The 17,645-nt window shown below is 35.1% G+C and overlaps 1 protein-coding gene across 2 annotated transcripts; it reads right to left on the bottom strand.

Annotated features, from left to right (window-relative positions):
• Positions 1-13,518: 13,518 nt before the first annotated feature.
• On the bottom strand, positions 13,519-17,554 carry LOC142532567 (cyclin-dependent kinase G-2). 2 transcript variants are annotated; one of them, XR_012816558.1, is made up of 7 exons: positions 15,296-17,554; positions 14,754-14,889; positions 14,590-14,678; positions 14,481-14,503; positions 14,281-14,392; positions 14,090-14,196; positions 13,519-14,001 (listed from the first exon to the last, which is right to left on the bottom strand). XR_012816558.1 is itself a non-coding variant. In XM_075638862.1 (6 exons), the coding sequence occupies exons 1-6, from the start codon at positions 16,975-16,977 to the stop codon at positions 13,899-13,901; spliced, it is 2,229 nt and encodes a 742-aa protein (XP_075494977.1). In that variant the 5' UTR covers positions 16,978-17,554; the 3' UTR covers positions 13,519-13,898. The 2 variants fall into 2 exon arrangements, 1 of the variants encoding a protein (XP_075494977.1); XM_075638862.1 differs by lacking the exon at positions 14,481-14,503.
• Between the last annotated feature and the right edge of the window lie 91 nt (positions 17,555-17,645).

The following is a 17,645-nucleotide window of genomic DNA, read 5'->3' as shown; positions in this document are numbered from 1 at the left end:
TTGCTGAACAAAACAATGAGCTGCTCATGAAAAATCACCAAATGCGCCCAACTGGATCCACACCATTTCCTGGAACTACATTTCCTGAAGAATATGAAATTTCATTTCCTGAAGCGAATGCTAATTCCACTCAAAATCATAACAATGGACGTGGGCGTGGACGTGGGCGTGGGCATGGGCGTGGGCGTGGGCGTGGCCAAAGAAGATACTATCAGCAACAAAATGGAAAGAAACATAAAACAAGCCACCAGCAGTGGAATTCCAATAATGAAGAAGCAAAGGAGAAGAGTACCAAAGTATATGAAGAAAAATGTTATAGATGTGGAATGGAAGGGCATTGGTCTCGTACCTGTCGTACGGCAAAACATCTTGTGGATCTATACCAAAAATCAATCAAGAAAAATGGAAAAATGGAGATAAATTTTGTGGACAATGATGATCCAATTGATATAACTCACTTGGACGTCTCTGATTTCTTCGCTAATCCAGATAGAAATATAGATAATTTGATTGGTGGTGGTGTGTTAGAAAATAATAAGTAATTACTTTCATTGCTCTTGTTCCTACTTTGAATTTCTATTGTTTATTAGGTTATCGTGGTCTCGTTTTTATTTTGATGTTCAGTTCATGTTTAGGATTTGTCATGGAGGTTTATTTTGTTATTCAATAAATGTTTTCATTATTCAATAAAATATTTCCTTTGAAAGCTTTACACATTATTTATTGAATTTAGATTATTGAATTATATTTTTATTTTAGATTAACGATGAAATGTCAGGATGAATGCTTAGTGGATAATGGTACAACACATACCATTCTTCAAAATAAAAGGTATTTTTTGGAGTTAACATTAGCTGAAAATAATGTTACAACAATATCGGGTGCATCAAAAATTATTGAAGGTTATGGAAAGGCAAAAATCATTTTACCAAATAATACAAGCCTATATATTGAAAATGCCCTATATGCGAGCAAATCCAGTAGAAATTTGCTTAGCTTTAAAGACATCCGCCGAAATGGATACCATATTGAAACATTAAATGAAAATAATTTCGAATACATTTGCATAACATCTATTATATCTGGCCAGAAGCAGATAAAAGAAAAATTATGTGCACTTCCTTCTGGAATGTATTTTACAACAATAAAAACAGTCGAAGCAAACATTGTCACAAACCAGAAGTTTGTTGACCAACAGAGCTTCAAATTATGGCATGATCGACTTGGTCACCCTGGGGCAACAATGATGCGCAGAATAATAATTAACTCACATGAACACCCTCTAAAGAACCAGAAGATTCTTTTACACAATGATTATCCATGTGTAGCTTGCTCACAAGGCAAACTAATTATAAGACCTTCCCCTACAAAGATTGATGTTGAAATCCCAACCTTCTTGGAGAGAATTCATGGGGATATTTGTGGACCTATACACCCACCATGTGGACCATTTCGATACTTCATGGTATTGATTGATGCGTCTACTAGATGGTCACATGTTAGTTTGCTTTCAACTCGAAATATAGCTTTTGCTAGATTACTTGCGCAAATTATTAAATTACGAGCTCAATTCCCAGATCACTCAATCAAGACAATTCGTCTTGATAATGCTGCTGAATTTAAATCGCAGATATTTAATGACTATTGTATGTCAATAGGGATTTCAGTTGAGCATTCGGTTGCCCATGTCCATACACAAAATGGCTTAGCAGAGTCATTTATTAAGCGTTTGCAATTAATTGCTAGACCATTATTGATGAGAACCAAACTTCCATCATCTGTGTGGGGTCATGCCATATTACATGCTGCATCATTGATTCGTATAAGGCCAACTAATTATCATCAATACTCACCCTTACAACTTGCTTATGGTCGAGAGCCTGATGTTTCTCACCTTCGAGTATTTGGTTGTGCAGTACAAGTCCCTCTCCCACCTACACAGCGAACCAAAATGGGCCCACAATGTAGACTTGGGATTTATGTGGGATATAATTCACCATCTATTATTAGATTTTTGGAACCTTTAACAGGAGATTTGTTTACTGCGAGATTTGCAGATTGCCACTTCGATGAATTGGAATTTCCAAATCTAGGAGAAATAAAGTTGTGTTCCGAAGAACAACAAAAGATTTGTTGGAATGAGAAAACACTCTCTCATTATGATCCTCGAAATAATCAATGTGAGTAAGAAGTTGAAAGAATCATTCACTTGCAAAGAATTGCAAATCAATTGCCCGATGCTTTTGTTAATACAAAGAATGTGACAAAGTCACATATACATGCAGAGAATACCCCTGTAAAAATTGATGTCCCCGTAGGACCAGCTATTATTCAACCTGCAAATGAATCTAAAATACGCCAGAAGCGTGGTCGACCAATTGGTTCAAAGGATATTGTACCTCGAAAAAGAAAGGTACAAGAGAAAGAAAATTCAAAAGCTCCCGAAGAAGAAATCTTGGATGATATAGTAAGAGAGATCAATGAACCAAACTTGGATAATATTATTCCTGAAGGATCAAATTCTCATGAAAATAATGAGATTTCAATAAATTATATATCATCTCGAAAATTGTGGGATCGAAATAACACAATTGTTGACAATGTCTTTGTCCTAAATGTCTCCCTTGACATCATACATAATGAATACCCAGAACCACAATCCGTTAAGGATTGTCAACAAAGAGATGATTGGCCAAAGTGGAAGAAGGCCATACAAACTGAATTAGACTCACTAGAAAAACATAAAGTGTTTGGACCTGTAGTACGAACACCTGAAAATGTAATCCCAGTAGGATACAGATGGGTTTTTGTACGAAAGAGGAATGAAAATGGTGAAATTGTAAGATACAAGGCCCGACTCGTAGCCTAAGGTTTCTCGCAGAGACCTGGAATTGACTATGAGGAAACATATTCACCTATGACGGATGCCACTACTTTTCGATTCCTAATCAGTTTAGCAGTATCAGAAACTCTTGATATGCGACTTATGGATGTTGTAACTGCTTATCTTTATGGTTCACTTGATAGTGATATATATATGAAAGTGCCTGAAGGATTCAAACTATCGAAAGAAAATGGTGAAGCGCCCAAGGCTATGTTATCAATAAAACTGCATAAATCCTTATATGGATTAAAGCAATCTGGTCGCATGTGGTACAATCGTCTTAGTGAATATTTGTTAAAAGAAGGATCCACAAATAATGCTATTTGTCCATGCGCTTTTATAAAAAAAACATATCAATCGTCTTAGTGAATATTTGTTAAAAGAAGTATACACAAATAATGCTATTTGTCCATGCGTTTTTATAAAAAAAACATATGAGGGTTTTGCAATTGTGGCAGTATATGTTGATGATCTAAATCTTATTGGCACTCCAGAAGAGCTTACTAAAACTGCCAATTACTTGAAAAATGAGTTTGAGATGAAAGATTTAGGAAAGACAAAATTTTGCATCGGATTGCAGATTGAACATTTGCAAGAAGGAATATTTGTTCATCAATCATCATATACAGAAAAAATATTAAAGCGCTTTTACATGGACAAGGCACACCCATTAGCATCACCAATGTTTGTTCGATCACTTGATGCTAACAAAGATCCTTTTCGACCACCTGAAAATGGAGAAAAAATCGTTGGTCCAGAAGTACCATATCTAAGTGCCATTGGTGCACTGTCATATCTCGCAAATTGTACTCGCCCAGATATATCATTTTCTGTTAATCTTTTAGCGAGATATAACTCATGTCCAACCCGAAGACATTGGAATGGTGTAAAACACATATTTCGTTACCTTCGGGGTACAATTGATATGGGATTATTTTATTCGACAAAATCAAAGTCTCTTTTAGTCGGATATGCACATGCAGGATATCTTTCTGATCCACATAAAGCTAAATCCCAGACAGGTTATGTGTTTACACAAGGAGACACTACTATATCATGGAAGTCGGTGAAGCAATCCTTAACAGCGACGTCTTCAAATCACTCTGAGATCATTGCAATGCATGAAGCAAGTCGGGAGTGTGTGTGGTTGAGATCTATGACACAACATATTCAAGAATCATGTGGACTCACAACAGCCAAAGATGACCCAACAGTAATATTCAAAGATAATACTGCTTGCATTGCGCAGTTAAAAGGATGCTACATCAAAGGTGATAGAACAAAGCATATTTCACCAAAGTTTTTCTATACACATGAGCTTCAAGAAAATGGTGATATTGACGTCCATCAAATTCGCTCAAGCGACAATGTAGCTGACTTATTTACAAAGGCATTACCAACTTCAACATTCAAGAAATTGGTGCACAAGATAGGGATGCATCAGTTGAAGGATCTCAGATGATTGAGATCAGGGGGAGTATCTATTGTTGTACTCTTTTTCCTTCGTTCAGATTTTTCCATTGGGTTTTTACTGACAAGGTTTTAACGAGGCAGCATTTGAACTCCCACATCTCTTAGAAGTGATTTAATGAGTCGATAATCATCTAAGGGGAAGTATTATAGAAAAGATATTATAGATGATTATTGATATTGTTATCTATTCAGGTTCTGTAAATCTACTCTATAAATAGAGGTCTCCAATGATGAATAAAGCACACAAAAAATCATTATCTCTTTTCTATATTGTCTATTGATAATATAAAAATAGATTTCTTAAAAGAAAAGGAAATGATGAACAAAGCTATTATTTCCCAAAAGGACCCATTTACATTTTATTTTCAAATATAAACGAAGATTATGATAATATTTGGCTCTAAATATCTTTGAAAATATTTCGTGCTTCTTGCAAATTCAATGGCGCTATTAGGAGGATGGTCGAATTATGTTTCCATCAAAATTCTTGAACAATTATTAAGAGCCCCACTGTCTCATATTTGTATATAAATGACCGATAACAAATGCCAAATGGGGTTGAAATAATTAATAAATGATGCAGTGGAGAGGGAAGGTTGAAGCAACCACGTCTCATTCTGACATTGAAGTAGCAATATTATATTATTAACACCAACTACACACACATATATACTATAAAAATGTCTAACTGACCGAGCTTTTGAGCACTATAATTTATAATAATTGAATTTCTTTAAGCAAAATATTATTGCAAATGTACTCGTCAAGTTTTAATAACAAGTGCGAATATCGTTCAACAAAATTTGATATATTACAAATCTACCTCAAGGACGATTCTTTAGTTAACTTTAACAGAAAATTGAATAAATTAATAAAATAAATGTAAATTAAAATAGAAGAATGAAACAAACGCAATATAAATAACTTAAATTAATAAATAAACAACAGTTAGAATCTCAGTTAATACATGTATCATTTAATCTTCTATAACGAATGAATTTCAATTCTTAAACGATGTTTTTGAAGGAATTCATTATTTTATCAATATATTATATCGATTTATATTGAACTTACTCAACAACATGCAACAAACAAGTATTTTTTTGTTATTTAATTATTGTAATTGCAGCAAGGAATGTTGGAATTATCAAGTTTTCTTTTTCAAGTTTATAACTATCAACATTTACTCAATCTCATATGTTGCTAGGATCGATTAGGTGTTTAGAGGGAGTAAATGAATATCATCGAGAAAAATAAAACTTGGCAACTAACCAAGCTTCTAAAAGGTCAAAAACAATAGACGTAAAGTGGATTCATAAAAGTTAATTGAAGGAAAATGAAAAAGTCGACAAATTCAAGGCACAGTTGGTAGCAAAATGTTACAAACAAGAGTTTGAAGTCGACTATAAAGAAATGTTTGCTCCAATTGCAAGGTAAGATACCATCAGATTGGTAATTGCCTTAGCAACGCAATATTAATGGGCTATATTCTAATTGGATGTGAAATCGGTATTTTTAAATGGAGACTTGGAAGAACACATACACACATCGATCAACCTATTGGTTATTAAGCATGGAAATGAGCATAAAGTTTATAAATTTAATAAGCATTTGCATGGGCTAAAGCAAGTCTCACGAGCATGGTATAGTCGAATTGAGGCTTATTTTTTTAAGGTGGGTTTTCAAAAATGTCTACATGAATATACAATTTGTACAAAAATTGAAGATAGAGGAAAAATTCTCATTGTTCGGTTATATTGATGATCTTATTATATTCACAGGTAATGATAATATCATGTTTGAAATTTTTAAGGAGTTCATGATGGTTAAGTTTGATATGTCGGATCTTGTAAAGATGCATTGTTTTGTTGGTATTGAAGTAATTCAATCTACTTATGAGATTTTTATTTCCCAAAAGAAATATGTTCAAAATTTTTTGTACAGATTAAAGGTGGAGAAATGCAATTTTGCAAGTACTCCCTTAGAATGTGGTTTGAAGCTAACTAAATATTGTGAATGACATAAGATTGATAGCACAATTTAAGAGCAAATTGTTAGAAGCTTAATGTATTTGAGAGCAACAAGCCCTAATATTATGTATTTTTTAGTCTCATAATCATATACATGGAGAATCCAACATAAATGCATCTTTTAGCGGCCGAAAGGATTTCCGATATCTGCCATGAACACCAGAACTTGGTCTCTACTATGAGAAAGGAGAACAACCGGGTTTGATGGCTTTTTGTGATAGTGATTATACATGAAATCGAGATGCTAGAAAAACAACTTCATAATATGTTTTTCTCTTAGATTCAACGGCCGTTCCATGGATTTCAAAGAAGCAATCAATTGTTACTTTATCAACCACTGAAGATAAATTTCTTACAGCAGCTTCATGTGTATGTCAAGCTATTTGGTTAAAAAAATTCTTGAAGAGCTTAAATTCAAGAATCATGATCATATTGCAATTTATTGTGATAATAGTTCAGCCATGAAAATGTTAAAGAATCTAGTCCTACATGGAAGAAGCGAGCACATTGATGTGAAATATATTTTTTAAGATAACTCACAAAGAATGAAACAACTGATCTCATCTATTGCAGAAACGAAAACCAAGTAGCTGACATGTTTATCAAGTGTCTACATTTCAGAAACTAAGGGAGCTACTCGGTATTAACACACTACAAAACAAGTTTGAGAGTGGGTGCTCATACTAAATCGATGTTGACCTCATCAGTTTAAGGGAGGGACTGTTGAATGGTTAAAGATTTGTCCAAGTCTTTAGTTATCTGACTTGTCAAATGAAGTGTGTTAGTCATGGTTTATCAGGAACAAAATATTATATGAAATAATTATATTTCCATATTTGTTATCTAATGGTTTTGGTGGTCAAACATTGTTGTTATTTTTATGGTTTTTTTTGTCGGTACGTTTGTCTATAAAAAACTCATTGCTCAATAAGGAAAGTATATAGCTATTAACAAAAAAAAATTATTTGTCTGATTTATATTTTATTATTTCTTTTTATTAATTTTTCTATCAGTGCAAAATCTGAACCACTAATCATAAATTTATATGTTCATTTAATTTGAAATTAAAAAAAAATAAAATTCGAACTATTTTTTGATATAAACATATATGTTTTTTTAATTTTAAGTTTAAAAAATTAATTTCGAACCATTTTTTATTATAAAACGTAAAAAAAATATTGCAAATTTAAAAGATATTAATAATAATCCACTTTTCATGTAAAATAATGCACAATAAAAAAATATTAAAAATATTAATAACATTCGACTTTTTTATTTGAATATTGCATTGTTATGTATCGATTAAATAAACAAAATAAATTGAATTGAATGAAAAATATATTGATTATTAACTAATAGTGGGAAAAAGAATGCACAGTGATGTATCAATCTATCAATTAAATAAATTAACGTTGTTTAACTTGAAATTTTAAAAATTAAGTCTGAACCTCTAACACAAATTTATATGTTCATTTAACTCGAAATTTAAAATTATTTAAGAAATTAAGAACATATATTAATCATATATAAATCAATCAAATTAACAAACATTAGAGCAACATTATATGATTATGTCATCTTAATAAGTCGATGAACTCACAATACATTATTATTATTAGTACAAAAATAAATAACTAAAATTACTCACATCGTCATGATCTCATAATTATTTCAAATACATTAAAACACCAACATCCAAAAATATTTATATATTGAAACCACATGCAAATTAAATATTAGATAATTAACAATGTATGGATGAATATCATAGATAAATATAAATGAGATAACGACATATTTATTTATTCATTTAACTTTAATTTAAAATATTGATAGAGAGGAGGATACCTACTTACTTTTGGAATGGTCTTCATTTAATACTGGAATGCTTGAATGTAACACGGAGAAATAATTGTTACAAGGATCAAATAGTTCAAATTTTTACAAGAATATAAGAGAGAGGAGGAGATTACCTACTTACTTTGGAAAGCTCTTCCTTTTCAAGTGTTGGCTGTATCTGTAGATATATCTTTCATTATTGAACTTGCTGATTCTAGGTGTTAGGAATGCTGTTCTTCAAGAATGTAACGCTACGTTTGGTATGATGGATTATGGGAGGATTAAGGAACGAATCACATATTATCCGTTGTTTGACTCGTTTTTTAGCTTACATTTGATAATTTCCGGCCCGTGATTAAAACACTGTACGAGACTGAAAACAAGAAAAATTTTTCCCAACTTTTTGGTGGTATAGTGAATCCTGAATTGAACAGTAGTTGATATTTATGCTTCCCATTCCCAATTTACCCTTTTAGCTCACCAACCCAAAAAACCAATCTCTTCTCATCTCTCTTCAATGGCTGCCTCTCTTACTTCCCTCTCAGGCTTCGAAACTCTTTGGGTGACATACTTTTCTGTCTTTAGTAGCAGTTTTGGAAGCATCCGTGTCTGGAGGTAACTGTTGTACGGGTTTTTTCTGTCGATGACTTAGTTTTCCCGCTTCTTCTTGGTTAACTTATAATGACTGCTGCTGAAATTTCGTCTCATTTCTTTATTTAAGCAAGTAAATGTAAGCTTGAGCTACGCTACGGAAGTGAGGTTGGGTTATCTGTCAGACAAAATGATGCAGTTGTGGTGAATTTTGTTAATCAAATTGGAATGTAATGAAATTGTTATATGGAAGATAAATTAAATGGAGGTATGCACAAAAAATTTGTAAAACTTACTATGCAAGATATTCACCAATTCAGTCATCCTCACTACACCCAATTTTGCGAGGCAACGATGATGAAATCAGAAATCGGTATGAGATTCCCACAGCAACGGAGGAGGTAAGGGTTGGGATTTCGGTTGACGAAGAAATTCTGGTGCCTCCCAATTTTTACGAATTACATTTATATTATTTTTAGTAAATATATATTGTAAAGTTAATTATTTAATTATATACAAAAAAACTAAAAATATTATTTTAATTAGAACTGAGGGTATTTAGGTCATTACATTAAATTGTGATGAAATAATCCTCCATTATAAATTCATACCAAACATCATGTTATTTATCCGACCATATTATTAATCCATATCTTTCATTCTTTAATCCCTTTGATTACTAATCATTCAGTTATATCATCACTCGTATCAAACGTAGTACAATTATCTGACATAATGCATAAGATAGCTAGCTAAAGGCAAGGAGAAATGCCTTTAATATATCTTGCTTCATTTTGTGTGTGCAGTCACTGAAAAGTTTTCTTCATCACAGAAAACCTCGATGTCTGTAAAAGAAGGAAAAATGGCAAAAACTTCCGAGCTTTACGAAAAGCTCTATGTTTGGGATACGCAAATCAGCTGGCGGAGGGCATGATGCGACATAATGGTTATCGGACACTTGGTTTTAAGTCACAATTAGCTCAGGTAGATGATTCAGTGATCCAAGAATTACAATTTTTCTTGGTTTTGCAAATTTTAAAGAAGCGAAACTTCTGCCATCATTAAAGTGACTGACGTTGTAATCTTAAAACGATCAGCGTTCCAATAATTCTTCTTGAACCCAACTCATGTCATTTATGTTGTTCATGCAGGTTCATCCAGCATCAGCACTGAAACCAGATGAAGATGGAAAGCTCCCGACTTACGTTGTGTGTCACGAGCTCATCGCTACGTCAAGACCATTTATAAGGAATGTTTGTGCAGTCGAGTCCCACTGGGTCGGAGGGCCAATCTTGGCGAAACTTGATAAATTAGATGTCGGCAAGCAAAGGTACAATCTAACCATTTTTACAAATATGTTAAACTTCATCTCAGGACCTCGAGTCTATAGACTCCACGAAGCCTGCCTGAGTCTTGATTGATCTTTCCAGTCGTGGAATTAAGGAAGTGCCATGAAAAACCTCTAGTGGATAACTCCGACCAACCCAAAGATAGTGCTGATATTGCTCCACTTTCTGATGACCCTGATGCTAAAAATAGCAGCAGCTCGCGAAATATTTCTCGCTGAACGAGCCCGTCGATAACAGTGAAGAGAAACATAAGCCATGGGATTTTATAAGCCTTACAATGCTGCCAATTTTAGAGTTTGACAGGGAGGTTGAAGTTGTATTCGTTGCACACTGACATCGCAATTTCTAACACCGCCTGCATTTAAACATCGGAGACATGATCCCGCCGTCACATCAAGATATTTTGGCCGTTCATGCTACCAGTTAAAAGTATTATTATCTTATAAATTAGCTATAGAGAGATTTTTAATCTGACGTGTCACAATATGAATTTTATCAGGATAAAATTCCCAAATGTAAGGTTTAGTGATTTGGAAAAGTGAGGTGATTAACCTTTTAGAAGTGGGCGTTAAGAAAAATTTCAGAAGTTGAGAAAGATGCACTTAGAGTCGGACAATGGACATTATAATGGAAAAATCCACGAACCTGTCAACCAACACAACCTGAATATTTACGTTTTGACGCATCATTTCTCATCTACTCGCCTATAAAGACTTCAACAAAGACCGCATTTGAAATTTCCCAAGCTCTTATCATATCATCATAAATTCAAGCTTTTATTGTTGGCCAATTCGCATTTGTTCCGTGGCCTGCAAAATTCTAACACAACCTCAGTGCACTAAGAACATGCAACGAGACCTCATTCCTCACCTCATTTCAAGTCATCAAGTCCTAAATTCCCTTCACAGACCAGGATATGATAAGAAAACACAACCCCACATAGCAGGCTTGTATTCAAATTATCCAATAAACGCAAACAAGAAAATTACCCCATAGCAATGTGAGCCCTACATTGCAGTAAAGAGTTGAAAGCTGTCACACCAAAGCGGCAGAGATGGTAGCTCGACCACTCATTTCTAGCGAAAATGGACTTACATATTACATGAATTCGTGGGTTTGGGTAGCAAGTGAAAGTGGAGACGGGAAAAATGAAGGATTTGAAAAGGGCTTCTGAGATGTCAAATTGGATTTAAATGTATGTGCAATAGATAGCGAGAAATCAATAGGTATGATCTTCATGGCGATGGTGTCCTTAGCTTGCGAGAATTTCATGTAATGATGCTCACGAACCATCAACCAGATGTCTATTATCTCCCCTATCCGAACTTGAGTCACTTGTATACATCTTCGGAACACTATCAGAACCTTTGATGCACAACCTACATAATATATACACATGCATATAAATTTTTTTTTATTGAACAGGGCTAGTGGTCACAGTTAATGTATTAAACAAGAAATTGAAGACGAAGGGGAGCAACAGATCTGAAATAGCCAACCGCCTTTGACATAGCCACAAAAAAGTATCCATTCTTCAATCGCAAATGAATTGGTACGATCCATTCAATCCTACGATTTTTGGTCTTTCAAGTTGTACTGTGTATCATGGGTCAATTTTATTGAATCAAGATTCAACCAGAGAGGAATTTCAGAGTTAGACATAAATTTCACGTTTTCCCTGCATTCTCCAAACCGACTCATAGAAGAAACAAGGATCAGAAGTGCTGATCGCTAAGAAATCCATATGCAAAAGAAATACCTGCTTGTTGTAATAAAACTCTGCCTGAAAATCTCTGAGATATAGTACCTGTGTATCACTTGGAGCAGCAGAGAGTTCCATTAAGGTAAAAGTTCTATCCGGTCTCTTTCTATAGTGCTCAAATTTCAGGTAAAGAATTTCACTGGCTGCAAAATAGTTGAAAAGTATATGCTAATCCACGAAGTATTTTGGTCATGATTCGCCCACCAAATGGAAAGCTATGGAGGTATACTCGAGTTTGATCCAGAATGGATCTTGTCAAACAAGCCATCGCGGTTCAGAAACTAAAACAATCAAGACCACATTCATATAATATGAATTGTCAAGATCACGAGTAAAACGCTAAATATGGTAGATGACTGATTGTTTAGATGCTTCAACAGATTTAAATGCAACAAAATGTAAAAGAGCATATCAAAATCAAAAACGCATAACAAGAAAAGCCTAAGAAAATACAAAAAAACCAGTTTGGGTAACTTCATAAAGTAATTCCAAATATAATGATGAATATGTATGTAAAGCCAAATTTTCAAAACCATTGAGGAACAAGAAGCCGTTGAGGAATAAGAAGCATAACAACTCTCTTAAAAAGCTTTAGCCTCACAGCGAGATCAAAGAAAAGACAGCAAGGGGAACCAAAAGCGATAAAAAAAAACACGATCAACACTTTCCAACTAAAAAACAACTGTGGTCAGGATTAAACATAACACAAAATGTAAGTAAAATATCGCAGTGTACCTCTTTTAATCTGCGGTATACATAAAAGTGTATTTGTATAAATGGAACAGTGATTTGAATTTCAATAAACGTACTTCGACGTCGTGAATTCCCCAACCTGCTTGCTTGGATACTGCAATAACATTTCAGGTTGATGTCATATAAATTCAAATCCATTGTCAAAATCATCATTTTGCCATTAAAGATGGGGAAATATGAGATTTTATGTTCTTAGCAGGATGTACAAGCTAGTCAAGCAATATCTCCATTCATTTTATGAAAAACGCCAAGCTAAAACAAATGAAAAGGTAGGCTCCATCAGACACAAATACTGATAGGACTTTCAATTGCTGCAACTGGCATGCATTTTCGATTCCTAATAGTACTTTTTTAAAAAACATTTGCAGTACAGACACTTCAATCCAATGATTGAAGTTCTACAGGAGTCAATTCTCAGTTTGATAGATTTTCTATTAGAAATGAAAAAGGTAAATTAAGATTATAACAAATTGGAAGTCAAACCTAGAAAAGAAAAGGAAGGAAAATGTAAAAGTCTACAGTGTACAATACACGCAATGATAGCACCTTAATACGGCCACAATGTTGCTTAGGGGCAAACAATAAAAAGCACCGCCCAAAAGCAAAATGACATCATGACATATGAATCAATGACCAAGTCATGATGCCGTAGGCAAAATATTCCACGTGCGCAGAAAACTCTTGCCCCCGTTTCCTCCAAGTAACCAGAACTAATACTCACATTTAGGATGCAATGCTACCCGTCAAATTCTTTGAGATGAAAGTAAAAGAATGTCCCATACACTTAACTCCCCACCTCTTCCAAACATAATATAAGGATTAAATAAAGACAACATATAAAAACAACACAAACAGAATTAATTTAGCATTCAAACTTAATTTTGAGAAAATTGTCTGCAGTGACAAGTATAAAATATGTTACATGAACTAGAATAACCAGAAACAGTTTCGTAACAGGAAGTGCCCAGTGGCATTCTTGGGCAAGGCATATTAAAAAACCATTCCTGGGAGCAACAGATTCTAAAATATAACTGCACCAATTTTGATCCGAGCAGAAGCCATAGAAATGCTTATCCACCTAAATCATTGAAGTACCTGCTAAATTACAGTAAATTATTCATCACATAAACAATGCAGCACCTTCAATCCCATCCACGGCTCTCTCTCAATTGTCTCCCACATCTCCCAGAAACCAAACAGGAGAGAGATTTTGGAACCTATTGACCAAATAAACCAGCAGTGCCAAATTCTCCTTGTTGCAACTCCTTCCTCCGTTGCTCTTCTAATGGATCGGGACTCTTCATCACTCTTCGCATGCGCCTGAAAATCAAATTAATTACAATGTATTATAAATTGAAAATTCTAATAATTTATGTTAAATGTAACAAATTTTGATGTAAAAAAAGACCTGTCTTGTGCATGCTGAGCTGGAAAAGTAGGCATAAATTCCTTAGATTTGGGAAGCGGAACCTCAAGAAACCACGGATGATTGAGGGCCTCTTCAGCAGTCATTCGCTGACAGTTTACACAAGTGAAATTACTTACTCAAAGTTTGGATATGCTTCATCTAAAAATTTGAAACAATAGATAATGGAATACCTTGTCAGGATCATATGTTAACAGCTTGTTCAACAGGTCAAATCCAGCATCAGAAAGTACAGGTGACCCAGTAAAAGATGTTGCTGGAAATTTTCTGCGTAAGAGATTGTACCTGAAATAAATATGTCACTGGTTAGAAGCAACAAGATGTCTAAGCCAAGTATCTGACACTGTCACCAATGGAGGCCAGAAAGCCAGACCAGAATCACCCAAAGCTGGAAGCCTGGGAAAACAGTGGCAAAAAGAAGAGAACATAAATTTTGAGACCAAAATTGGAATGAATTAAAAATATACGAATCTGGTACTTACTTATGCTTCACAAAGTTCACCTTGACTCCAGGAAGTTTAGAAAACCCAGGCCAGATTGTCTCATTCGGGGTGCCAAGGATCTTGAATATCTGCCTCATTACCCCAACCTTATCAAACTAGATAAAATATATAAATTGGCCAAAAAAACCTCAATGAAGATTTACCTTGTCAAGTTGCTCAACTTCTGTCTTCCCATTGAACAACGGTTCTTTTGATAATAGCTCAGCCATAATACACCCAAGAGACCACATATCAATTGCAGTAGAATACTGTTTGGCTCCCAAAAGAAGTTCCGGTGCCCTGAAAATAAATCAATGATTTAGATGTCCTTCAATGAATAAACCAAGAGAAAGTGGGAATGCAAAATATCATTCAGAGCAGTACAGTATACTAACACAATAAACTTCATGATAGGACCATAAAGAAAATGATAGGTTCATGGACATTATTGTGCCAACATTAACATCAGAAAAGCACAAGTTCTTTTCTCAAAAACTGGTACAAATACAATGACTGAAGGATATTGAAAATGGGGCAAAATAGAAGATCAGATATTGATAGGATCTAAAGATAATCATCGAGAAACTAGTTACACGCGTTAGCTGACAAAAGCACCCTAAGTACACTGAAACCATGTATTTAGTTAAAGCAGATGACTTTGAATTATAAATTAAAAAGATTTTTACGCGCATAAGTTTAAACTTACCTGTACCATAGAGTAACCACCAAACTAGTATAAGGTTTCAGAGGACTCCCATATTGACGGGCCAGACCGAAGTCACATATCTTCAACTCACCACGATTATTTAATAATAAATTTGATGTTTTCAAATCCCTGTGAAGCACCCAGTTATCATGAAGATACTTGACACCACCTAAAAGCTGAAGCATAAGACATTTAACTTCACTTTGACTAAAAGGCTGTTTGATGGTCTCCATCAATCCCTTGAGATCATGTTCCATGTACTCCATGACCATAAATATGCTATCAAGATTGCTACCCACAACCACTTCTTTTACATCGACAATGAAGGGGTGATGAAAAGACAGAAGAATGTTTATTTCCCGAAGAGACGTCAACGGAAAGCCTTCTCTCTCTTTCTCCATCTTGACCTTCTTCAAAGCAACAACTTCTCCAGTCTTCTTATCTCTGGCTCTGAAAACAACCCCATAAGTGCCTTCATCTATCTTGTTCAGTCTCTCAAACTCATCAACATTTCTGCATCCCTGAAGCATATTAAAACTCCTCTGAGGGGGGTGTGCTGGCTCTGGTGTACCACGAGAATCATGATCGTCCCCAGATTCCATGTCAGACTGGCTAACACTGGTAGCATCGTAATTGCGAACATCATCTACATCCATAGAGTCATTTTTCTCATCATTGTCATGGTTACTATCTCTACTGGAATACCTAACCCGTTCCTCAGACCCAAAGGACCTCCTCGTAGTTCCTTCAGAACCTTCTCTTTTCACCTCTCCAAGGTCTGGACTTAGTGATTTTTGAATTCTCCTTTCATTTGACTCAGAAAGAGAATTCCTGCTTAATTGCCGAACATCTTCATGATCAGAAATCTCACCTTCGTCAACCGGGGAATCAATATCGTCTGCCCAACGAGAGGACTTTATAGTTCGTGTAGTAGGCACTTCTTCATCGCCATCTACTGCATCAATTCCATGTTTATTCAATAATTCTTCAGGTTGTCGATGGGATGTTTCAGCAGAGAAATCTGACAAATCAGGTAGTAATTCCATTGAGGAAGCTTGGGGCACATCACACTCCTTCTCATCTTCAGTTTCAGTCTGTAAATTCACATCAAACATGTGGTCAATAGCTGGTGATTGGTGCTTAGGTTTTGATAAAGGAGGCGGTGGTGGTAAGTTAATAGTCTCTGAAATTTTTCTAGTCTTGAATGCTGTATCATCTCTGTCCCAAACAATTGGCGAAAACTTCCTCTTATTAGTTAGCAAAGGAGACAACTCGTTCCCATTTAAAAACTTATTGATTTCTGTCACTTTAATAGCTTGAATTTCTGAATCAATGGCCTCATCAGACCCATCACTTGATAGCTCCCCAGGTTCCCGATCCATGGTGTGAACCGCATATCCACGTCTCCTAGGGCCACCACCACCACTTCCTGAATCGCTCCTGCTGGAAGTAGAGTGATATTCACCATTCATCACCTCCCTTTCCCTAATATCCTTCTGTCTGATCCTAGCCCTGTTTTCAAGAATATCTCGACTCCTGACCTTACTTTTCTCATATTCTCGAGCCCCATTACCCTCATAGGCACCTTCTGAATATCCAACCTCTTTCCTTGATAACCCGAAATCACCCTCACGGTTTCTAAACTCATTGTCTCTGTAACCCCCATGTCTTCCAGCAGCCATAAATCTAGAGGTGAATTTCTGTCTATATAAAGCAAACGAAACCCTACCTCACCCACCCAACTCCCCTAAATTGATTATTCAGGTAAAAACCCAAGCTTCAACCCTAAGCACTCCGATTCAAGCAATTCCCAGGCAGATACCCTGTACTTTTTTTAGATGAACACTACTAACTCACGAAACAGCCTTCCAATAAATTTTATTTTGTATTGAACATTCAAACACAGATCTAATAAAGCACCGTATCCAAAAACACGACAAACGACGTGTAACAGCTGAATAGCCACTCAAATTTCAAATTTCCAACAACTAATAGAGAAACCAAAACAAAAATCATGCGATCGAGAAAAGAAACCCTAGAAAAGACCCAGCGTAATAAACACTTCACTTTCGCCCACTTCCGTTAATGAGAACACGGGATTGGAAGCGCTTACCGACTAGGTTTATCGTGAATACGACGCAGGCGAGTGCTGAGGAGAAATAACGAGGCGGCCGCAGGCGCTTGTAGAGAGAGAATATAATAGCAACGACAGAGAAGCCAAGTTGAGGCCGCGTAGAAAGAGAGTCACCTTATATGGCCGAGTATCTTTTAAATCCGAAAAATCTCCCTCATTATATTCTTTTAATTAATAATAAATAAAAAAAACGATAATGATAATAATAATAGTTAA

This window comes from Primulina tabacum, chromosome 18 (assembly GCF_025594145.1).
Source record: "Primulina tabacum isolate GXHZ01 chromosome 18, ASM2559414v2, whole genome shotgun sequence".
Classification (NCBI taxonomy): domain Eukaryota; kingdom Viridiplantae; phylum Streptophyta; class Magnoliopsida; order Lamiales; family Gesneriaceae; genus Primulina; species Primulina tabacum.
This window is presented reverse-complemented; position numbering and strand designations above follow the sequence as displayed.